General features: G+C 37.7%; 1 protein-coding gene across 2 annotated transcripts in view; it reads right to left on the bottom strand.

Moving 5' to 3' along the window:
* The window catches only part of Prkg1 (protein kinase cGMP-dependent 1), a 1,175,688-nt gene that overhangs the window by 91,336 nt on the left and 1,062,109 nt on the right, over positions 1 to 22,243 (bottom strand). For both annotated transcript variants that reach the window (XM_060388343.1, XM_060388340.1), the window contains exon 9: positions 18,202 to 18,276. In XM_060388343.1, coding sequence (XP_060244326.1) covers positions 18,202 to 18,276 — 75 coding nt within the window. The remainder of the gene's footprint in view (positions 1 to 18,201; positions 18,277 to 22,243) is intronic.

Genomic DNA, 22,243 nt, shown 5'->3' on the forward strand with positions numbered 1-22,243 from the left:
ACCTTATAAGTTTTGGAATCTCTGCAGGGATCCAGGGGAAGGTGGTTCTATTGCTCATTTCTAGCAAGTAGCAATGGAAACCTGTCTCTTGTCTATAGATAATTAAGCTACTTCAGAAGGAAACCAGAAAGAAAACTCAGTCAATAACTGCTTGCCATGAAACACGAGGACCTGAGATCAATCTCAATCCCCAGTGGCCATGTAAAAAACCGAGTGCATTTGCCATCCCGGAACCAGGAGTGATGAGACGGGTAGACAGCTGGAGCTCACTGAACTGCCTACCTAATCGAATCAGTGAGCCTGACACCTGAGTGACAGACAGAACAAGCAGATAGCTCCTGCGGAACGACTCCTGAAAGGCTACCTCTGGCCTCCATGCGCATGTGGGCATGTGTGCGCACCTACATGAATCTACACATCAACATTTACACCCACACACATACACAAGAGTGTGTGTGTGTGTGTGTGTGCGTGTGTGTGTGTGTGTGTGTGTGTGTGTGTGTGAAAGAAGGGGGGAGGAAGAGAGAGACTGAAATGCCAGCAGAAGCCAGGAACTCTTTGTCATTCCCGGAGAATCCCATAGCAATCACCTAACTGCTGTAACTTCCTGTCCTATAAAAGGGTCGAGCCAAAGTGAACAGACGACAAAATTCTTTAAAAAGACAGTGAAACAAAGACCCCAGCAAAGACAGGAGGGAATAGAAGAGCTAGCAACAGAGTATGGCAAAGCCTTTACCTCAGCAGACTCCGAGGAGGACGTGGCTTTGTTGAAATAGAAATACTGTCACTGTCACATATGCACATATTATAGTTCATCTTGATTGTCGAGTTGATGAAATTTAGGGTCCCCATAGAAATGACCCTTTATTATATATATATGGAGGGTTATTGAGATTCACCTAGGGAGTGAGATAGACCAACCTACATATGGGGAATATCACTTCAATGTTGTTTTCCTGAGTGTAGGCTCACTGTGAACAGAAACCTCTTGTTCCTGCTTCCATACTGTCCCTACCACTGGGGACTGTGCTCCATAGAACTGTAAGCCACGAGGGCTGCTTCTTCCGGGTATTTTTTCGCAGTACCAAGACAAGGGTTTGACACAATGCATGTCTTATGTTTTCTAAAGATCACTGATAGTCTCATAAAAACCAACATGGGGAAAGAATTACTAATGCAAGCTGAGTCTACATTTTTTAAGAAACAGAACATTTTTCTTTTGACATAAATATATAACATCTTAAGAAAACATATAGTCTATAGATGACATGATATTGGTCACTGACAAATACTTAGTAAACTGGTGTTATTAGCCAAGCTCTCTTGAAATAAGGTATCCTTCTAAGACAGCGAGAGTCTTAGAAATGCTTGATGAAGGCAGTCTTCAAACATAACCACAAGCCCCACTGCTCACTTAGTGAGCTACCATCTTGGAACAGGTAGGAATGAAGCAAGGCTACAGACAGCATTTTGTGTTAATCAATATACTACTTAAAAGCTTAGAAACAAAGGAGGCCACAACAACATTGCTGAGTAGAAGTTACGCGGGTTCCTTCAGAAATTGCTGGCTCAGGACTAGGGGAGGAGTAGCCCATGACAAATGCAGATCATCTTGCTCCTGAGAAAGCAGCAGCTCACCATTGTTGCCATTGATTACTGCTACATTCATAATCCTTAGGATATGTAAGTACCAAAGGACTATGTTATATTCATACAGCGTTTTAACATTTCAGAAAATGCTTTAGATACATTTGCCTATTGCAATAATAGTTTAATTGGTTTTAATTGAGGATATTTGAATTTTCCAGATTCTCTGACATTTGGGTGGTTCTTATAATTTGAGCATTTTAAATTACTACTGCATTTAAATTACCCAGAAAGCCACTAATGAATCATGTCAAGAGGAAGCAGTAAGCCAACTAGAGGGAGTTTCAAGCAGAAAATTACTGAATACATTGAAAATGCACTCAAAATATAAAAATCCATGAATTCATAATGATACAAAAATGTGCAAGAAAATAAAATTTAACGACCTCACTTGTTACCAAGAAAGAAGTAGGGCACCAATTACTTAGTGTGCAAATGTAATCAATGGAAAGGGACAGAGCAGACGCCTGCCTGCTGGTCTTGATGTAATAGTTTCAGAGCAAACCGAGTATTAAATTTCTGCTTTATAAGGTTAAAGGTTTTTTTTTTTCATTGTTGTTGTTTTGTTTTTTAAGAGAAGAAACACAGCTAACAGGTATTTAAGAGAGGGTGGAAACGTTTAGTGATCAAAAACATGAGCTAAGCTGACATACAGGGGTCACCACTGTATATCAAAACATTTAACACAAGGTTGAGGGGAGACCATCATAAAAAGTACGAGGCTTCTTTCTCCGCAGATACCAAATCAACGTAAGGTGGCGGGAGGCAAAGCAATCGAGCGCGAAAGATTTTCACAACTTATTGAACCTCCTCAGAAATTTTGCCAAAAATGTTGAACATTAAACGTAGTCAGTTTGTAGGGTCAAAGACCCCAAGCTGGACGGACGGTCCACGGCGCAATTTAAAAGCAGTGAAGCCATCTGAAGTGATGGACTGGCACCGGCACACCTGCTTCAGCTTACTAACACGCTACAGGTTCTCCAGGAGTGCCCCTGTGACGTCACGGAGGGCTCCCAGCAGACGTCACAACGTACCGCCACGTGTGACTTTTTTTTTTTAAAGCACAAATGATAATCATCAAAAGTCAACAGGATTATGTGATATTTGTGCAGCATTTTAACATTTCAGAAAATGCCCCAAAACACATTTGTCTATCTAAAGCACATCATAATTTGTTTTAATAGAAGGCATTTTAACTCTCCAGGTCCTCTGATATTTGAGTTTTGCTTATAATTTGAGTATTTAAGTTATTGCTGTTTGCCTTGTACAAGTTATATTGATAGGTAACCAGTATTCAGAAAATGAAGTAATGAATACAAATGAGATTATCATTTTATAGTTTAGATGGCTATGGGCTTTTGTTGATTTTCCTGGTCTTCAGTATTATTAATATCCATTACAGTAAAACTAATTTGGAATATTTGAAATTTTTTGTTTTTGAGTTTCTGTAAATGAGGGATTATGCTATATTTTACAGTAAATGGACATTATAATCCAATAAATACAAAAATAAGCACACACTATAAGCATCTATGCTGATTCAAGTTTCATAGTCTAAAGAGCTAAGATACAAGTGAACACACTGTTAGCAAAGAGCTGGCTCTAAATGCAGCAGTGGTCCCCAAAAGCAGAATGAGGTATTTGCTTTTCTTATTCTTGCATTTGTAAGCATAATCCAACTTCAACCTGGCCAGTGTCATTTACTGAGATGACAGGAGAGCTTATCAATGGCCACCTAATTTAGTGACTGGCAAAGAGAAACAAATCTGTGCTAGGGCTCGAGAGGTTGAAGGAAAACGAAACTCTTGACCATGTTCAGCCCATTCCGTCATAAACATGTACCTACAGGGGGTGGTTTGTTGAAGACAAAGCTTAACATTTTCTTGTACCAAAAGTTTGCCAGCAACCACATCTCATAAAATTACAGATGAAAGACATAATCAGTGCTCATAAATAAATTTAGGCAAACAAATCCTTCCTTGGCTTAAAACTCCCTTTTCCTTTTAAAAGAATAGTATTTTGATAAAAATAGATAAGTTCTTGGGGTGACAGAGTTGCCCCTTTTAAGGGATCAGGCAGCATTCCACCATTCTCCTCTGACAAAAATGGCACCACAATCATTATAATTATTGGCTTTTTAAAAAAATGTTCTGCAATGGGAAAGGACTTACCTTCTGTTTTGTATTCTTTTTGCTTACTCATGCCTTGTATTTTAATTTTTAAGGCATTAACTTACTTTATTCTTTACAATACTGGGATTCTGTTCTTTGATTATGGACCATCATTAGATGGGCATGGGCTTAGGATATTGAAAGGTTACAAGAAGGCCCCTGGGAAGTCTGTTTATAGTCACACACCACACACCACGGAGAGGACAATTACAGATGAAGAAAAACTCTACCAAGTTGAGCTGAGTGAGCCAATGGGTTTGATTGGGGTTATTTATAAATAAGAGCATGAATGTGACGCTTCTTACAGGATCCTGGTAAATTTACAAACAACTACACCATCAAAGAAGATTCTCGCTTCCTCACAGCAACTGTTAACCTTCTATGCATCCTTAGGAAGTAGAGGGGCCTCTAGAGCCTTGTGACTCTAGTGACCCTTGCCCCACTCATGATCAAGTTGTTACCACTGCTCTGACTTAAGATGGCAATGGTCACTTGTATCTAAAAGAAACATATACACAACAGATGTGTACTTCTATTTCTCTTATTTTCTTGCTAGATTCTCCTCCTTAAAAATCTGATTCTACATGTTTTTAGGTAACTGTTTAACAGGCTTTATTTTTATTCACATTTTAATGTGTATATGTTGGGAGGGCCTATGTGTACACAGGCAGGGAGACCTGCATGTGGGTGCAATGCCTTATGAGGCCAGAAAAGGACATCAGTTCCACAGGTGTTAACAGGAGGTCATATGCTCTCATTCCTCCAAGGTAACCAATGAGCATGGAGGACAATAGGTAGCCGTTGAGCAATGCACAAAATGGAAAATTTATAGTTCTATTCATTTTTTGCTGTGACAAACACTATGACCAAATGCCCCTTTGGGGAGGGAGTGCCTATTTTAGCTGAAGGATTGTATATAAGCCTATCACGGAGGGAAGTCAGGGCAGGGACTCAAGCAGAAACTCGAAGCCGGATATGCTTGCTACCCACAGAAGAAGAGCAGGAACTGTCGATGAAGCTGCTTCGTAGCAGTCTTGCTCACAGATTCTTGCCTAGCTAGCTACCTTATACAGCACAGGACCATCAGATGGTCCAAGGAATGATGCCATGCGCCACAAGCTGGGCCGTCCTACAACAGTTATCAAAAAGACAGTCCCCAACAGACATAGCCAAAGGGCAACCTTGAATGGGAAATTCCATTCTCAGATGAATATTGGGGGTGGAGAGTTACAGACAAAGTTAACTAGCACACACTGGTTACTTCTGACAGATTGAATAAATAATAAATATCACAGCTGAATTGGGAAAGAGGCATTGTTCTTAGCTCCTTTATTATGCATTTTAAACCTTGCTTAGTCAGTCCACGTGACAAAAAATCAAGTTTTGTCCTATCCATCCCTTATATATGAAAAATGTATGTGTGTGTATGACATATATATATGAAAAAAATCACAAAGCAATGCTTTTATGTTCCCGAATCCATCAACAGTAAAAGTCATAGTCCACCAAATGAACTTAGAGAGTCCTACTCATTAGAACCTGTAGCTGAAAACAAACAAACAAACAAAAAACATCACTCAAAAATTCTACTGTTTTATAGTAAACTCTGCAGGGAGCTGTGATGGTTCGCATGAACTGTGGACCTTTCACGGTGTAGAATCACCTGGAAAAGGACTCTTGGTAAGTAATTGTCTACAGTAGGTTGACCTATGGGCACATTAACGCATATGGGAAGACCCTGCCTAAAAGTGGTGTAGGCCACCCTAGCCAGGGAATCCTGAACTTTTTGAAAGTGGAGAAAGTGAGTTGAGCGCAAACATGCATGTGTTTATTCTCTTTTGACTGAGAATGTGGCTAACTGCTTCAAGATCCTACTGCCTTGATTTCCCGATAGTGACGGAGTGTTACTTAGAGTTGTGCCACACAGGTCCTTCCTCCTTTAAGTTGCTTCTGCCAGGGTATTTTTTATCACAGCAACAGGTAATGAAACTAAGATAGATTCAGTATAACTTCTTATTTTCCTTGTGGTCTTTTTTTTTTTTTTCTTTTGACAACTTCAGACTCTTATGTCATCCTTGATTTTTCTTTTTTGGCCCCAAAATTTCATCATGTCCCTGCTCTGCATCAAAGGATACATGTGTACTAGAAACTCATGGAATGGTGAGGCTGTGCCTCCATAATTGTTTCTGGCTTTTTCTTCAATCATCAAGAAGTAAAACTGACCGGAATGGCTCTTGGAAGCACGTGAGAAATTGAGACCATGTCAGCAGACAGGAGGATGACAGCATGACAATTTGTTGGTGAAATCTGTTGCCATTATCACAATGGAGGAGTTTAAAGCACTTCATGCCCTTTGCTTCAAAAAGCTAATAAAACCATGCCCACAGTACGTGTGATGCAAAAATGCATTTATTTGGACTATTTGAAGAGGTTCACTAAATACCTGCCTCTTGGTCCCCAAAAGCACCTCTGTTTTTTGCCTGTAACCTATTTTCTTTTGTAATGCATTCAATTTTCAGTATGCATTTGCTTTATATTATTAATGTAATAGTAGATATTCATTTTATGTAAATGTATTTCCATGTTTTCTTTTTCAATATGATGCCAGGTTTTGAAATTATAACCCAAGAAGTTACATGAATATAAAGAAAACTCATTGCATTAGTCCAAGTAATTACATTTTGAGGCTATTACGATGAGTAACATCCGGTGTAAAAAAAAAAAAGAAAAAGAAAAAAAGGACTGTCAACAATGCACTCAATCAAAATGAGAGTGTTTTCCAGCTTCAGCTAATCTACTGCTGCTGACATCCTAAACCCAAAGTTTCAGCATCTGATGAATCAGAATCTAGCAAATTAATCATCCCATTGTACATTTTAAAATTGAAAATGAAAGTCTTAAAATTCTTATGTGTGATACTTTTGCTTCAGCTAAACATTTCTGTTGGAAGTGGAGCATCACTTTATTTTTATCTATTTGAACAGATTTTCAGTGTTTCACCCTGTAATTCTCTCCTATTCCTCAGTGTGTATTTGGTAATACATAGAAGTATTGTTGTGACTCAGAAGTTGAAGGTTATGATGCAGACGCTGACATCTGGGAGACAGAAGTCAGTGGTTAAAACCCTGTATCTTACAAAACATTCTCCCTACATTCAATGTTAGAATTGTCCGGCCCAAAATGGGCCTAATACAGATAGCTTTGATCACTCTACAACTACAAATAATGTCAAAGGGCCAGCTTATAAAATAAACTTATCAACTACCACAGAGGGCCTCTGAAAGACTCTACCCAGCAGTGTATCAAAGCAGATGCTGAGACCCATAACCAAACTTTGGGCAGAGTGTAGAATCATATGAAAGAAGGGGGAGATAGAAAGACCTGGGGGGGGGGGCAGGAGCTCCACAAGGAGACCAACAGAACCAAAATATCTGGGCACAGGGGTCTTTTCTGAGACTGATACTCCAACCAAGGTATATTCATGGAGATAACCTAGAACCCCTGCTCAGATGTAGCCCATGGCAGCTCAGTATCCAAGTGGGTTCCCTAATAAGGGGAAGAGAGACTGTCTCTGACATGAACTCAGAGGCTGGCTCTTTGATCACATCCCCCTGAGGGGGGTGCAGCCTTGCCAGGACACAGAGGAAGACAATGCAGACAGTCCTGATGAGATCTGATAAGCTAGGATGGAAGGGGAGGAGGACCTCCTCTACCAGTGGACTTGGAGAGGGGCATAAGAGGAGATGAGAAAGGGAGGATGGGATTGGGAGGGGATGAGGGAAGGGGCTACAGCTGGGATGCAAAGTGAATAAAATGTAATTAATGTAAAAAAAATAAAAATTTAATTAAAAAAATTAATGCATTGACTCTACTGTTTTTGAAACTGTTATTACATTTGCATGATGAAGGTTGATAGCTAAACACTGGTGCACCTAGAAGGCAATTGGTAATGTGGATTAAATAATAATGTAATATGATATCTGACAGCAGTGATCCAATTCTAAAACACTCTACTAATCAGAGGATGAAAAATTGTAAATAATATTTGAATTATTTTAGTAGTTTATACATGATCAAATATTGGCAGATTCTTATGATACAATTAATAAAATGAGTTTCCTATTTTTTAATTTACTTGAATACTGGCATTATTTAAAAAAAAGCAAAGTATTTTAAAATGAAATATTACAGAAATGTATTTAAATAACTATGCATGTAAAAGAGAAATTATGTAAATTAGATAATATGCTTTGCCTTCGGTCAAACAGAGAAGTATTTGTCTAAGAGTTTCTATTTTCAAATATTATCTGTTTGGTTTTTTAGCACATGTGTACTTTTCAGAGAAAAAAAAGCACTTTAATTTGAATTTGGTGATCTCTCATGCAGCATATAGATGAAATAAATAGTTGAAAATATGATATAGAAGAACATACCATGAACAATGTAGTTGTCTTGCATGTGATACTTAATGGTATATGCTTCTGTTTATTAAGTGGGGCATCATAGTCACATCCTCATAATTATAGGTATGTGTGTGTGTCTTTACAGGAAGGTGTTCTTAAGACAGGCATCACAATGCAGTATTTTCATTATGTGAAAATTATAGAGTGCATAGCAAAATAAGAAAGTCAGCTGTCTCTGGGTCATGTAACCTCATGGATCATCTTTGCACATATGTCCATTGGTAGAAATGTGCCTGAATATAATTCAGTGATACCCTGGTAACTCTGCTTTCTTTAACCTCACCTCTGCTCCTCAACTTGTGCTAGCGTGTGAAATTATCACTCTGATACTCATGTCAGTGCCGAAGAAAATACTAATATTCCCCTTGGCAAGTTTCCCAAAGAAAAGGGCTTATACAGCCTCTTAGTTCATCCTGTCAAAAGTCCTATCTGTCATCTGTTCTCTGCTCATTTAGTTGTAGGGAGCCATATATTTTTGAGACCACAGGAAACTTCTGAGCCTACTTAAATGCAAAGTTGACGGGCAATCCAAAGCATATTCTTCATTGCTTACTTAATTGTTTTTATAATAAAGTTAACAGGTTTGAGTGAGAAAACCTGAGTCTACATAAATAATTTCCACACTAATGTGATGAGCAGAGAATCTGGTTTCAGGAAACACGCTCTTCGAATGAAATTGACAGTTCTGTAAATCAAATTTATTACCAGAAGAGGCATATTATGCTAAAAAAAAATTCTAAACCATATAAACAACAGATGGTGAATTGCTACTAGACCTGACTCTTCCAAGCTCTTAAACTGAAACTGGTCTTTGAGTCAATATTTTTCTGAAGCCGTCTTATTTCCTTTTGAAGGACACTGGGATCAAGACTCAGTAACTCTTTGAAAGGTCTAAACTGCTTGTTCCGATCGTGGAGACTAGAGCAATAGCACCTGTTTCATATCTCCACATGTTTTATAAACTAGGGAGAAGGCTGGGTACCTGATGTGATGGATGTACCTTATAAAGCTGAATGATGCCTGTGACTCATGCAGTGGAGGTGAATGGTGTGATACATGGAAATAGCTCTGAGCAACAGCCATGCTCCAACTCTATATCGTGTCCTTTTCGAGTAACAATTTTAAAAACGTCAATTAGCATAGTATATTATGTTCATTTTATCAAAACTGATTTGTGCTGCCATTCAAGTCATTACTTAAAAATTATTGCTTTCTGAAAGGATTCACAGGGAAACATTACTATAACATTTTCTAGTTTCAAAAGTGTTCTATAATTTTCTAATAGCTACTTATTGAAAAATAGCCTGGCTTATTATCATATCTAACTGTCCTATCAGAAAGAGAAAAAGCCTATCTATGTATAGCAATGAAAATGAAATATTCTGTTCCAATGGGCTAATTTATGTAGCTCTTCTGAATTACCATAACTAACTTCAAGCAAGTCTACCTAATTTTTTATGTAAATGTTTTAAGTAATGGAGGTACTATGAGCCATACTTAAAGATTAAAAAATGGAAGGACTATAATTACCATTTTAAAAGATACACAGCTATTTGTTGATTCCTAAGTCTGATTTCCTTTTTATTTTAATTTTTCAAAAGTATTTTTAAAATAAAAACCTGTAGATAAAAAGTCACGTAACAAAATGAACCAGTCGCCTCTATGTATTGTATTGAACTTCTGCACAACTAAACAAGCCATCTTTAAGGGTAGCTGTGGAATTTCACATTGGATATTGTACTTTCATTATTAAATATATTTTATCGCAATTATATGACAGCAAAAATTAAAAATCCAGAGAAAGTGAGAACTATAAAAACTTGTATTCAGTCCTTGCATTCAATTCTTCCACATCCCTAATATCTAGTGTTTTCTTGTTATGTTATGATGTACAGACATACACATTTGTGTATATATATTTGGATAGAGTCCATGTAGAAAAGAAAATAGGCATTTTAAGAATGTATGACTATGCTTAATATTAAACATTTTAGGTCCACCCACTTTTTTCTGCATTTTTTTTAGAGCTGAACAGTATTCCCTTTTCTATATATTTCACATTTTCGTTGTCCATTCATCTGTTGATGTACAGCTAGGTTGATTACAATTCTGTGCTAGAGTGAAAAAAGACAGCAATAACCATGGTATGTGGGGTGGACATCTCTGTGGTAAAGTATGGACCTATCTGGGTCTATGCCCAGGGGTGAAATAGTAGGTCTATCTGTAATGTTTTTGAAAAATCTTCAAACTGACTTCCATAATGGCTGTATTAATTTGCAGTGCCACCAACAGGGATCTATGGGTTCTGTTCTCTCCACATCTTCTTCAATATCTGCTGTCAGCTTTATCGATGACAGCCTTGCTGAGTGGGGTGAGGCGGTATCTTTTAGTTGTATTAATTTGCCTTTCCTTGTTGGCTAGGGAGACTAGACACCTTTCAAAATAGTTATTGTCCATTTATGTTTCTCTGTTTGGAAGCTCTATATTCAGTTCATTTTTTTTTCCATTTGTTGATTGGTAGTGCCTTTTAAGAAGCAATAAATGGAGTTGGCAATTAGGTGATTTGTCTACATTCATCAAGCATTTTAGTGCTAGAATTTTAGTTATCCTCACTCCTCTCCCTGTTAACTAGAAAAGGATACATGCAAGGACATCCTAAGTTTCCCACCTATATGATCTTGCTACTTGGGGAGTCCTAAAGATAAGCAGAGTGCAAAAGAAATTAGCAAATGGCCCTTCATTATTAAAAAGTGAAATAGATTTAAAAAATATCCAAGGCCAAGTAGTTTTATTTGAAATCACATTCTAAAAATGCCACTGAATCAGTCTCACTGTTCTTGAGAGAGAAATTTATGTTATGATCTTTGAAACCTTATGTTACACTGAAGTATTAATATTGCTATTGGTGGTCTTAGGAACTAGTCTATACCCTTGTTAGCCTGACAATATGTCCTGGAACTCAAAAGCAAACAGCTCTTGCAAGCCTGAAAACCAACCTCAGGGCCGAATGTTCCAAAATTTTCCTGTTTCCTACCCTTTGCTCTGCAATATAATGGAAATTAATTTTTATAGCCCAGACGCTGGGGCTATCCTCTGACAGCCTGACCTACAGTTGGTCAGGAAGCTCCAATTCTGGTCTGAGGACTCGTTCATGATGCCATAAACAGTGCTCTTTCCATTTCAACAGCACAGCATTCTCATTTGGGAACAGGGCATGCCTCACTTGAATTCTTTCCACAGGGGAAGAAACCATTTTCTAGGCCCATTTCCCTGAGAATTGCTTAGATCAAGACAGAATTGTTTAAAGTAAATTGACGAGATTGTGAGAATGCTAAGATCTTTGTTCCAAGAGGCCTGAGAGGAAAAGAAAAAAAAAATCTAATAAAAGGAGGGGGGGGTGTCCAAATTTCAAAGCCTGTGTTCAAAAGGGCAGCCCCTTGTTAACTGTACTGAACATTAGAAATCATATTTCTGTTGGATGCTAGATGACCCCAAGGGCACTTCAGAACATGCCATGGAGCAATACAGCCCCGAGTCCTGATTTGCATGACCTCTTGTGCCTCTGAAGGTATTTGATGAGTTAATGATCAAAGGTCTGAGTAAGATCCGATGCCAGAGAGCGTGGAGAAATAGCAGCAACCTCCCTATGACAAACACTGAGCAACTAAAGGCCATCTCTGCTAATGAAATGGAAGGAGAGAACATCTTTTATTGCTGCCACATTGTGTCAAGCAAGCAAGGCTCACCACCAAATGTAATTGGGAACACATCAAACAAACAAAACCATTCCTTTGCAAATGAGCTTGTGAACAGAAGGGAAGCTTTAAATTAGTGAGCGTTAAACATGAGAATGGGACTGTTCCAACAAAAAGCCCATGGGTTGATGCATAGGCCTGCGATACTCTAGTTAAATTCTTGCAAAGGGGAGCAGAGAAATGGCTGTAGAATCTTAGTGCTTAGTGACAGTAAGTCAGAGTTTGGGTGCCTGTCAAGTTCTAATTAATTAATTAATTAATTAATTAATTATTACAATTTATGCACCTTGTATCCCTGCTACATCTCCCCATTGTCTCCTCCCAGCCCCATCCATGCTCCTTCTTCTCCCTCTATGTCCCTCCCCTAGTCCACTGATAGGGGAGGGCTTCCTCCCCTTCTATCTGACCCTAGCCTATTACATCTCATCAGGGCTGGCTGTTTTGTCTTCCTCTGTAGCCTAGCAAGGCTGTGCCCCATAGGAGGAGCTGATCAAAGAACTGGCCACTGAGTTCACTTCCCCTTACTAGGGAACCCACTTGGAAATTGAGCAGCCTATGGGCTTCCTATGAACAGGGGGTCTAGGTCCTCTCCATGCATAGTCCTTGGTTGGAGTATCTGTCTCTGCAGGGACCCCTGGTCCCAGGTATTTTGGCTGAGTTGCTCTGTTGCTCTCCTTGTATGCTCCTGTCCCCTCCAGCTCTTTCTGTCTCCTTCTTTGATAAGGTTTCCTGCACTCTGTTGAAAATTTGGATCTGAGTATCAGCATCTCCTTCAATAGGATATGAGTCATATATGCCTGTCTTCCATACTTCAGTTATGTAGCATAGGTCACATATTAACGAAGCCTCCTTCCTGGTTGTGTAAGATGTCCCAATTCCCTGGGAAATCTTTAACAGTAGAACACAAAACAAACTAGATAGTTCAGGGACCTAAGGTAAAACCAAATGCTACTGTTCTTTAAAAAAAAAAAAGTAGCAATATAATGACTCCTGATGACATTGCTATACTCATAGATCAGTGCCTTGTTCAACCATCCTCAGAGAAGATTCCTCCTGCTGTAACAGATGGTAACAAATACAGGCACCCACAACCAGGTAAGGCTGAAACGCTCCTTTAGAGCTCTCTAATCCCACCATATTGCCTGTTGTTAATTTTAATAAATCTCTTGTCTAAAAGATGATTTTGCTCAATGTTTCTGTCTTAAACACTCTCTCCTCTTTCTTCCTAAAATCCAGCATACTTATTAAGGGAAGAAGGGATAAAACAAGTGAACTGATTTGGTACACGATGGAAGAAGTGTGGAACAAAGCAAAATCCCTCAAGAATCAATCCCTCGCTTGATGCTCCGCCTAGTCTCCACTTCCGCTGGTTCCTTCTATACTTTCAATTGCCACTTGCCATTTGAATGCTTCTAATTCTGTAATTCTCTCTGCACTTCTTTGCCTAGGCCACTTCAACTAATGCCTACCTAGCATCAGCTAATTACTCAGGATTCAGCTCCAATGTGTGGAAAATGTCACTTCATCAGAGATCTTGTCATAATGGTTGTTTGTCTCTTTTGCACTTTGCAGGCTGAGTTATCTCTTGAATAAATCCACGTATATTCAGAAAGGAATGAACAAGGGTGAGGCTGGTGCATAGGGAGCTATGAGTTATCAGAGGGGTTTAGGTCTACGTAACAAGTGCCACTGCAGGTGATAATGCATGGTTGGTCGGTTGGTTTTTATAATGAGGAGGTTCTCATGGCTAACAATATAAGGTCTCATCAACTTAGACTGTAGCTACCGCACACATCAATCTATTGTTACAGCTACCAGAATGTCTCTGTGGAAGGACTTATGCATGTATGCCTCCAGACTTCAAGATAAGACAGCAGGACAGAACAGGTGGCAGATGGGCCAACTGGTCTAAAATACTGCAACTTTTCTATCAAGCATGACAGAGTAATTTGCACAGCTGGAGGGACCATATGTAAAAGAGGTTTTTGCTATGGGCTTAGGTTTCATTTTTGTTGTTCTGTTTTTAGAAGGGATTGAGAACTTATATTCAAAAGAAGAATAAATAAAATCAGTAAGGCTTTGACTTGAGTCCATCTAGGAAACGAAGTTTCCATTTGCTGTGTTGTCAGGCAGTACTATGATGATGTCAGCAGAACATAGAATACTGCTGTATGTTTACAATGTGATGATGCTTAATGGAGAAAAACAATGCATAAAACATGTAAGTGTAAGTAAAACACAAAGGGAGTTAGGAGCATATGCTAGATTGGCTTGGTTGGTTTTCTTTTTCTTTCTCTATCTTGCCATATTACTTTTATAAAAAGTAAAAGTACAAAACATTTTAACAGAAATAAACATCATTATAGATGAAAACAGAATTAAATTTTTCACCCACTACACGTTCTCAACCATAAAATATAATGACGACAAATGTGAGTCATTTTAAGAGAATAATTTTTATATAAAGGTTTTCATGATAAGGTAAGTTGAATGTGTGTGCACCATAGATGAATTTCGGGTTTTCTTTAGAAAAAAAGAGTTCTTTTGCCTATTGTTTTGGAGCACAATTTTCAGCAGTGAGTACACTGCCATAAAATCTGACTTTATGAAGAGACTTTTGTCAAAAGTACTTAAAATCATGAAATAAATCATTTGCTTTTATATTTATGGACAACTTTGATCTCATAAGACAAGCCTCACACATGGATGGGGTAGAATACTCAAAAAAATGTCAGAATAATTGTTATAACTGGTTCTTAAAAGTATGGGGTGAAAAGTAAACACTGACTTATGTATCAGTCTCCCTTCAAACTACAATATATTCCCTCTTGTATTGTAAAGTGTGTTTCGTGTCAATATGTACATCATATAGTACAATGTAAAGCTCATAACTAAATTTATAAATGCTTTCATCAAGCAAATGAGTGTCCTTAGAGCAAAAATGACATAGACACATCATTACATATATTATATTACATTCCAAGTGATAGCCAGTGACCCTTAATTTTTACATTAGATTGTTTTTCAATCTTTGTGACTGTAACTCATATTTTAAAAAAGCAAAGCCTTTAGTGGAAGATAATCAGCAATTAAGAAAGGGTGAACATGACAAAAGAAGTTTCTATCAAGAATAAATTTAGGAAAGATATAGTGTGATGCAGGCAGAAAACACATATCCTAGAAAAAATTGAAAACCATTTCAATAAGGTATTTCCTTCAATTCAATTTTTCTGGACCGACTGTCTGATCTGCATGCTTGGTGTGGGCTTTCTGAGAGGAATAGCATGTTTCTTTGGGGGCAGCCTGTCATTGAGAGTGCTACACTCAGAGGTAATGAGTTCCTCACCTCTGAGCTTTAAATGTCCCCAAAGAATCAGTTATTAAAGTCACTCCTACTTTTCTCTCTTCTTTCCCAAATAAGAACAGACACAGAAAAATAGTCATTTTACTTGGTTAACATGATCCCTTGAGTGGGATTTTAAGATGTATTAACCTTAAATTTCATGGCTTTTGCTAAACAAAGGGGACCTTGGGAAAAAAAATACTGTTGAAACAGTGGCGCTTAATCATCACCTCAGCTGTACTTGCTCTGGGGTTTTGTGGTCTACGTAGAAGTAGAAAGGCATCAACAGAAGCTTAAACCAGCTAGAAGGTGTTCCTAGTTTCCATTGCGCAGGCAAGCCTTTAAACGCTCCACAAAAACCAAGCGAGTGTAAGATACAGTAAAAGGGAAGAAAGTCAGTGAAGGAAAGAGACAACAGTGCTAGCACAAGCAGACATTTAAGTTTGCTAGTGCCGGTAAACGGCATCCATAGCCTGCAGAGATTCATTGTTAGCTTCCTCTTAGGTAAGGACATCCGATTGAGGGATGACTAATGCTTCCGGCACCTTCTCATGCTATTTGTTAGCACTATTTGTTAGAATATTAACAGTGTAAAAGGCTGACAACAGCTACTCTAAATTTGTTTGGTGTGAGACAATGTCAAGGAATAAACTTATACTCATTCCCTCTAGAATTCATATCAGTTTATTATTTTTTTAAATCAAACTATTTACACTTTCTAAATAATGATTAACATTAAAGAATATTCAGAATGCCTTCACTTGGTTTTAGAAATAAGCAATTTGGGTTAAATCTATTCTGAACGAAATTTGCTGAGACAATGAATGTATCTTGTGAGGCAGCTTATCAATCAGCAGGCCCTCCGAAAGTTGGCTATTCATCAGCAATCGATCAGATTAGCAACTGATCTAATAAGAGGTCTCTATAACCAAGTTTGATCCAGTTAATAGTTGATCTAATTGGTGACTAATCTGACTTGTGATCAATCCCATCTGGTGGCTGAGCCAATCTATGGCTAACCAAATCAATAATTCCCATCAAGTCTATGGTTACTGAGTAGATCAGTGGCTAATTTAATCAGAATTTGACCAATTCACCACATACACAAGAGCAACTTAGGTGATAGATGGGCTGATTTGTTTAATTTCTGTGATCAACTCCTAATTATCATCTATATCAAATTATGTTGTATACACTAAGACTGTATGTTTGTTTCATGATGTCCAAATTATAGTTTAGCAAATCTCCTGGTCAAAAAAAATTTGGAAGTATCTTAATATAGACAGTTATTTCATTATTTTTTTATTCCTTAACCATAATTCTTTGGCCAACCTGTGACTGTTTCATAAAAAGATATCTATGGGTATTTTATAGCCTAAGTGTAATTTAATGATATTCTATAAACATGAGAGCTTTACTTATATAAAATTAAAGACTTCTTAGTCATGTAAAATATTTTATAATATACAGAATAATTATTATCTGTTATCATAGTACTATGTCAAATTAAAGCATATTTCCAAAGATTATTCACCAAGATTTCCAAAGATTATTTCAACAAGGTCATTCACCTTTGAAGCACTTTATGATTTACAAAGAATTTTTTCATAATGTCATCAATTAAAATGCAACAGTAGCTGCCACTTTAGAGATGTGCTGAGGGTGAGGCTGAGAAACAGGTGTTGGGAGTCATGAGCAAGAGTGAAAGCAGGAACAAAGGCCTGTAGTCTTTGTTCAGATTCATATTTCAGCGTGACAAATTATGGCCAAATCTTCCTTCTAACAGTCTGAACCTGGATTAAGTATACTTGTTTCCTTATTCCCTAGAAGTGCAGCATGAATGGTCAGAATTCATGAACTGTCACACTGTTAGGTCTACAAAGTCACTAAATACAAAGCAGGGTCACACTCACAGTCACTTTCGCATCACTGATAATTTTAAAGCTGAGATTGGACTCCACCTTTCCTTGAATAACATGATTAATATAAAAAATCATCTAACCAAAGCTGTAAGAAAACAGATAAATGTATAGCCATGTAGGTAGACTATGTCCTAAAGATGGTTATCTTTTTCTGTAAGTCCAAAGCAGCTGTTCATGTTTTTAAGATGACCATCCGTCATCTCATTTACATACCTGTATGTATAAAAGACATTAATATGGAGTGCAATTCTTGATATATTACTCTTAGGCCAAATGTTATTTTCATGGACTCTTAGAGAAAAAAATATTTTATTTTTTTTGTGATTGAGGATATTACAAGTTTAGTAATCAAATGTTGGCATGAACTATGGACTTAACACTAAATTTTAATCTGTTTAATCATTTTGCTGTTCTATAGGATGTAAAATATCAGTTTGTACTGAGTAAAAGAGGGAAGGACTATGAAGACCACTGTTTTAGTTTTCAATATTACCTATAATTTTGAAATAAAAAGAATCTTGAATATATTAAATTTTTGCCAAAAAGCTTTGGCAAAGCTTTGTTTTATAGCAAGTTATCCTTGGAAAAGAATTAATGTTCATACAAAATTATAAACACTTAGCATCTAATATCATCAGAAAGCATTTTCAGTCTGACAATTACATGTTCCATTGTGAGTGTCTGTGTTGGGTTTTAAACTACCACTTATGTTGATTTTCACAAAAGAGTTCATGTTGAAAAGAATCACACTAAACAAGCATATTGTGTAACAAGTACATTGTTTGCTTAAATTTTCTTTTAAAGTAAACAGATTCTTACTGCCAGAAGTCCGTATATTTCACCTTACCCTATTAAAATCATTTTTATCAAGGTGAAGTCCCCAAAACAAATCTCACTTACTTTGCTTTCGCTTCTGCATCCTCATAGGCCTTGTTAGAGACATCATCCAGTCCTCCAATCAAATGCTTGAAAGAGCTGTCGAAGAAAGAGCAGAGTGGTCAAGCGGAGTCTCCCGAAGGTTGAAATAATAGCAAGCAGACATTCATAGTGAAATGATTTAAAGCCTTCTTAATAAGAGCAAATTCAAACAATCTGGAAGCATTGCTCAGAAATACATCAGGCCGCGGAATTCCCTCTGACTCCGTGATAAACAATACGAGATCAGGGTCTCTTCTATCTGGTCAACCTCTGTACCCCACACCTAATCATATTTGTCAACCATGTCTGGCAAAAACAGACGTTGAGCCAACTGTGTGGAATAAAATCTAGACTCTGCTAATTGCTAGTTAATTCTGTATCCAACTGTTATAACAACAAAACTAGCTAATAAAGAAATGCCTACTCTGTTGGTTAATTAGGATCAATTTTTATTATTTTTAATGTAAACTGTAGAAGGCAAGCAGTAGCTTCATCTCCATTTGAAAGAAAGCAAATGATCATCATTGGCAAAGTAAAAATTATAGAAAAATAAGCTCATTTGAGAATGTGAAAATAAATTGACTTTCTCATGAAGTAGGAAGATTCAATCAATTCAATTCTACTGTATATCTAGAACTGTCTTTAGAGTTGTTTTATATACTGAAGTATCATCCATCATATGCTTAAAATATAAAATGTTATAGAGGTAATATGTCACTGGAGGAAATGGTTCGCATGGGCCAGGTCCTTAGCAATATCTAGCCTCTGGTACCTACCTGCTTTCTGTTTGCCTCAACTACCCACTATGATATTCTTAGTACATAGAACCAAGTAACCATGAGCCCTCTGAAACAGTGTGCTAAAATGAATGTTTCTTAAGTTCTTTCTGTCAGGTATTTGGCCACAGTGATAAGAGCAATGAACATACCAGGCATTTTCAGTGGCGACTGGGACTGTAAAATGATGTTGTAAGTTAGCATCACCTCCATTTTATTGGTGGGTTTATGACAGTTGGAAGCTCATCCTAAATGTTAACACCCAGTCAATGTGATGACTCAAAGGAAGGAAGTGAGCATTCTCTTTCCTATTCAAAAAATTGATACCACAAGCTCCTACCCAAAACACCAGACTTTGAAGACAGTGATGATAAATGTTCGTACTGTATAGGCTCTTACTGGGAAATTTGGAGATATCATATAAAATTATAAATCTTCTATGTCTATACTGGATTTTTATGTATGTTTGTGTGTGGTTGTGTGTGCACATGTAGAGGCTGATGCCAAGCGTCTTCCTGGATCTTTCTCCAACGTTACATAGTGAGGCAGTCTCTCCTTACTCGATTTGGTTTTTCTAGCTGTCCAGTTTGCTTTGGGGACTCCCTGTATCTTTGAGCACAGGGATTCCAGATGTGCTTCTATGCCAGCCCTAGGTTTGTGTGAGTACTGGGGAGCCAGACTAGAGTTCTCACGCTTGTACACCAATCACCTTACCTTCCTTGTGTTTTCCTCCGTTCCATCTGTACCATTTGTTTTCGGAAGCAATGGGATTAGATCCAGGGTCTCTTATATTCTAGACAAGCTGTATAACACTAAACCACATCCATAGTCTTTTCATAAGCTCAATCTATAAAGGACATGCGTTTTGAGCGTCAAATAATAAATCATGCATTGTCAGTCCCTGAAACAGCAGAAAATTTGATGATTTAAAATTTACAGTTTCTTGACACAGAGGACCTCTGAAAGGCTCTGTCCTGCAGACTATCAATGCAGATGCTGAGACTTACGGGCAACCTTTGGGCAGAGTGCAGGGAATCTTAGGAAAGAAGTGGATCTGGAGAGGACAGGAACTCCACAAGGAGAGTAACAGAACCAAAAAATCTGAGCACAGGGGTCTTTCCTGAGACTGATACTCCAACCAAGGACTATGCATGGAGATAACTTAAGACTTAAGATAACAGATGTAGCCCATGGCAGTTCAGTAACCAAGTGGGTTCCATTGTAATAGGAATAGGGACTGTCTCTGACATGAACTGATTGGCCTGCTCTTTAATTACCTCCCCCTGAGGGGGAAGCAGCATTACCAGGCCACAGAAGAAGACAATGCAGCCACTCCTGATGAAACCTAATTGACTAAGATCAGAAGGAAGGAAAAGAAGACCTCCCCTATCAATGGACTTAGGGAGGGGCATGCATGCAGAGGATGGAGGAAGGGAGGGGTTGGGATAGGAGGAGGGAGGGAACCATTGGGGGAATACAAAGTGAATAAAGTGTAATTAATAAAGAATTAAATAAAATTTAAAGTTTATTAACTGCATTCACTTTTAATTACTTTTGCAGAAACTAGAGAGAGTTAGGACTGAAGAGGATGGCTGTTATCTCACATCCCTTGTGGTGGGAGGCTGGGTCACTACTTCACTGTGCTAAATAAAGTCATGCATGCACATAAGGAGACAGAGAGGATGTTTTGAGACACAGGTCCAGGAAATTAAGAATCTCATTTCAAAGTATGAAGTTTAATATAATGAACTTATCAATCCATACTGAGTAAGAGGAAAGCCTATAATTTTTCAAAAATGTTATCAATAATAAATGATATCTGTAATGTGATTTCAGACATTTTTCCTTTGTTTTAGTTTTGTTTGTTTGTTTTCATTAATTAGTACTTTGTTGTATTTATTTATTTTTTTAAACTTTAAATGCCTATAATTTTTGTTGGTTATATTCTCATGAAGCTGGAGCCAGGAAACAGAAACCTAATTTTTTGCTCAAATAATAGCATAAAATGTCACCTTTTTTTTTTCTTGTTTTAGGAATTTTTTTTCTCTCACAATAATCCTGATTATAGTTTTTTCTCCCTCTATGCTTCTCAGTTCTTCCCTCCTCCACTCCCATCTGGATCCACTCCCTTTCTGTCTCCCATGAGAAAACAAACAGGCTTCCGAGGCCACAGCCGGGACAGAAATTGAATTAATTGTAATAAATGATAATAATAATAAGTTAAAATGTAATATAATAAGACAACACAAAAATGAAGAGATCAGAGTTAGACAAAACAAATAGAAAAAAAAGGGTCTAAGAGAAGGCACGAGATCAGATACCCAATAGTTTGTATACTCAGGAATCTCATAAAAGCACTAAACTGGAAGCCAAAATATATATTCAGAGGACCTGGTACAGACCCATGCAGGCCCTTTGCATGCTGCCTCAATCTCTGTGAGTTCATGGGAGTTCTGAGCTTGTTGATTTAGAGGTCCTTGTTTTCTTTGTGTCCTCCCTCCCCTCTGACTCTTACACTCTTCCTACCCCCTATTCCACAGGGTTCCCTGAGCCCCTGAGTAAAAGATTTGATGAAAACCTCCCATTTTGGGCTGAGCGTTCTGAGCTGTGCATAAGGTCTGGTTGTGGGTTTCTGTGTTTGTTCCCATCTGCTACAGGAGGAAGCCTCTCTGATGATGGCTGAGTAAGGCACTAACCTATCAGTATAGGAGAATGTCACCAGGAGTAATTTTATTGCTACTTTTTTCTTTGTTTTAAGAGCAGTAGTTTTGGGTTTTACCCTATGTCCCTAGGCTGTCTAGTTTTTGTTGTTGTTGTTGTTGTTTTTGTTTTTTTTTGAGATGATTTTTCCAATCCTAAAGTCCAGGCTAGCCTAGAATTTGCTATGCAACAAGAGTTGTCTTGAACTCATGGTCTTTCTTCCACAGCCTTCTGGCTGGTAGGATTAAAAGTGTGTGACACTACTGCCAGCACAACTATTCTTTATAGGATTAATTTTCTTACTTTCCTGTAGAATGTATTGGTCCATACCTCAACTTGGAGAAAAAGTCTAATTTCAGAGAAACTCTAATGTCCATAAATGTCCCAGTGCCGCCTTGTTAATTGATTAGAGTTATAGTCATTAAATAGTTATGATTCAATATTATTTTAACTGTACTTTATAACGTATTTAATTTTATCTTTTAAAAATTTAAATAATATTTTAGCAGTTAATAGGTCACTGTATACACATTTGTCATGGAATATCT

The sequence above is a fragment of the Meriones unguiculatus genome, chromosome 1 (genome assembly GCF_030254825.1).
Source record: "Meriones unguiculatus strain TT.TT164.6M chromosome 1, Bangor_MerUng_6.1, whole genome shotgun sequence".
Classification (NCBI taxonomy): Eukaryota; Metazoa; Chordata; class Mammalia; order Rodentia; family Muridae; genus Meriones; species Meriones unguiculatus.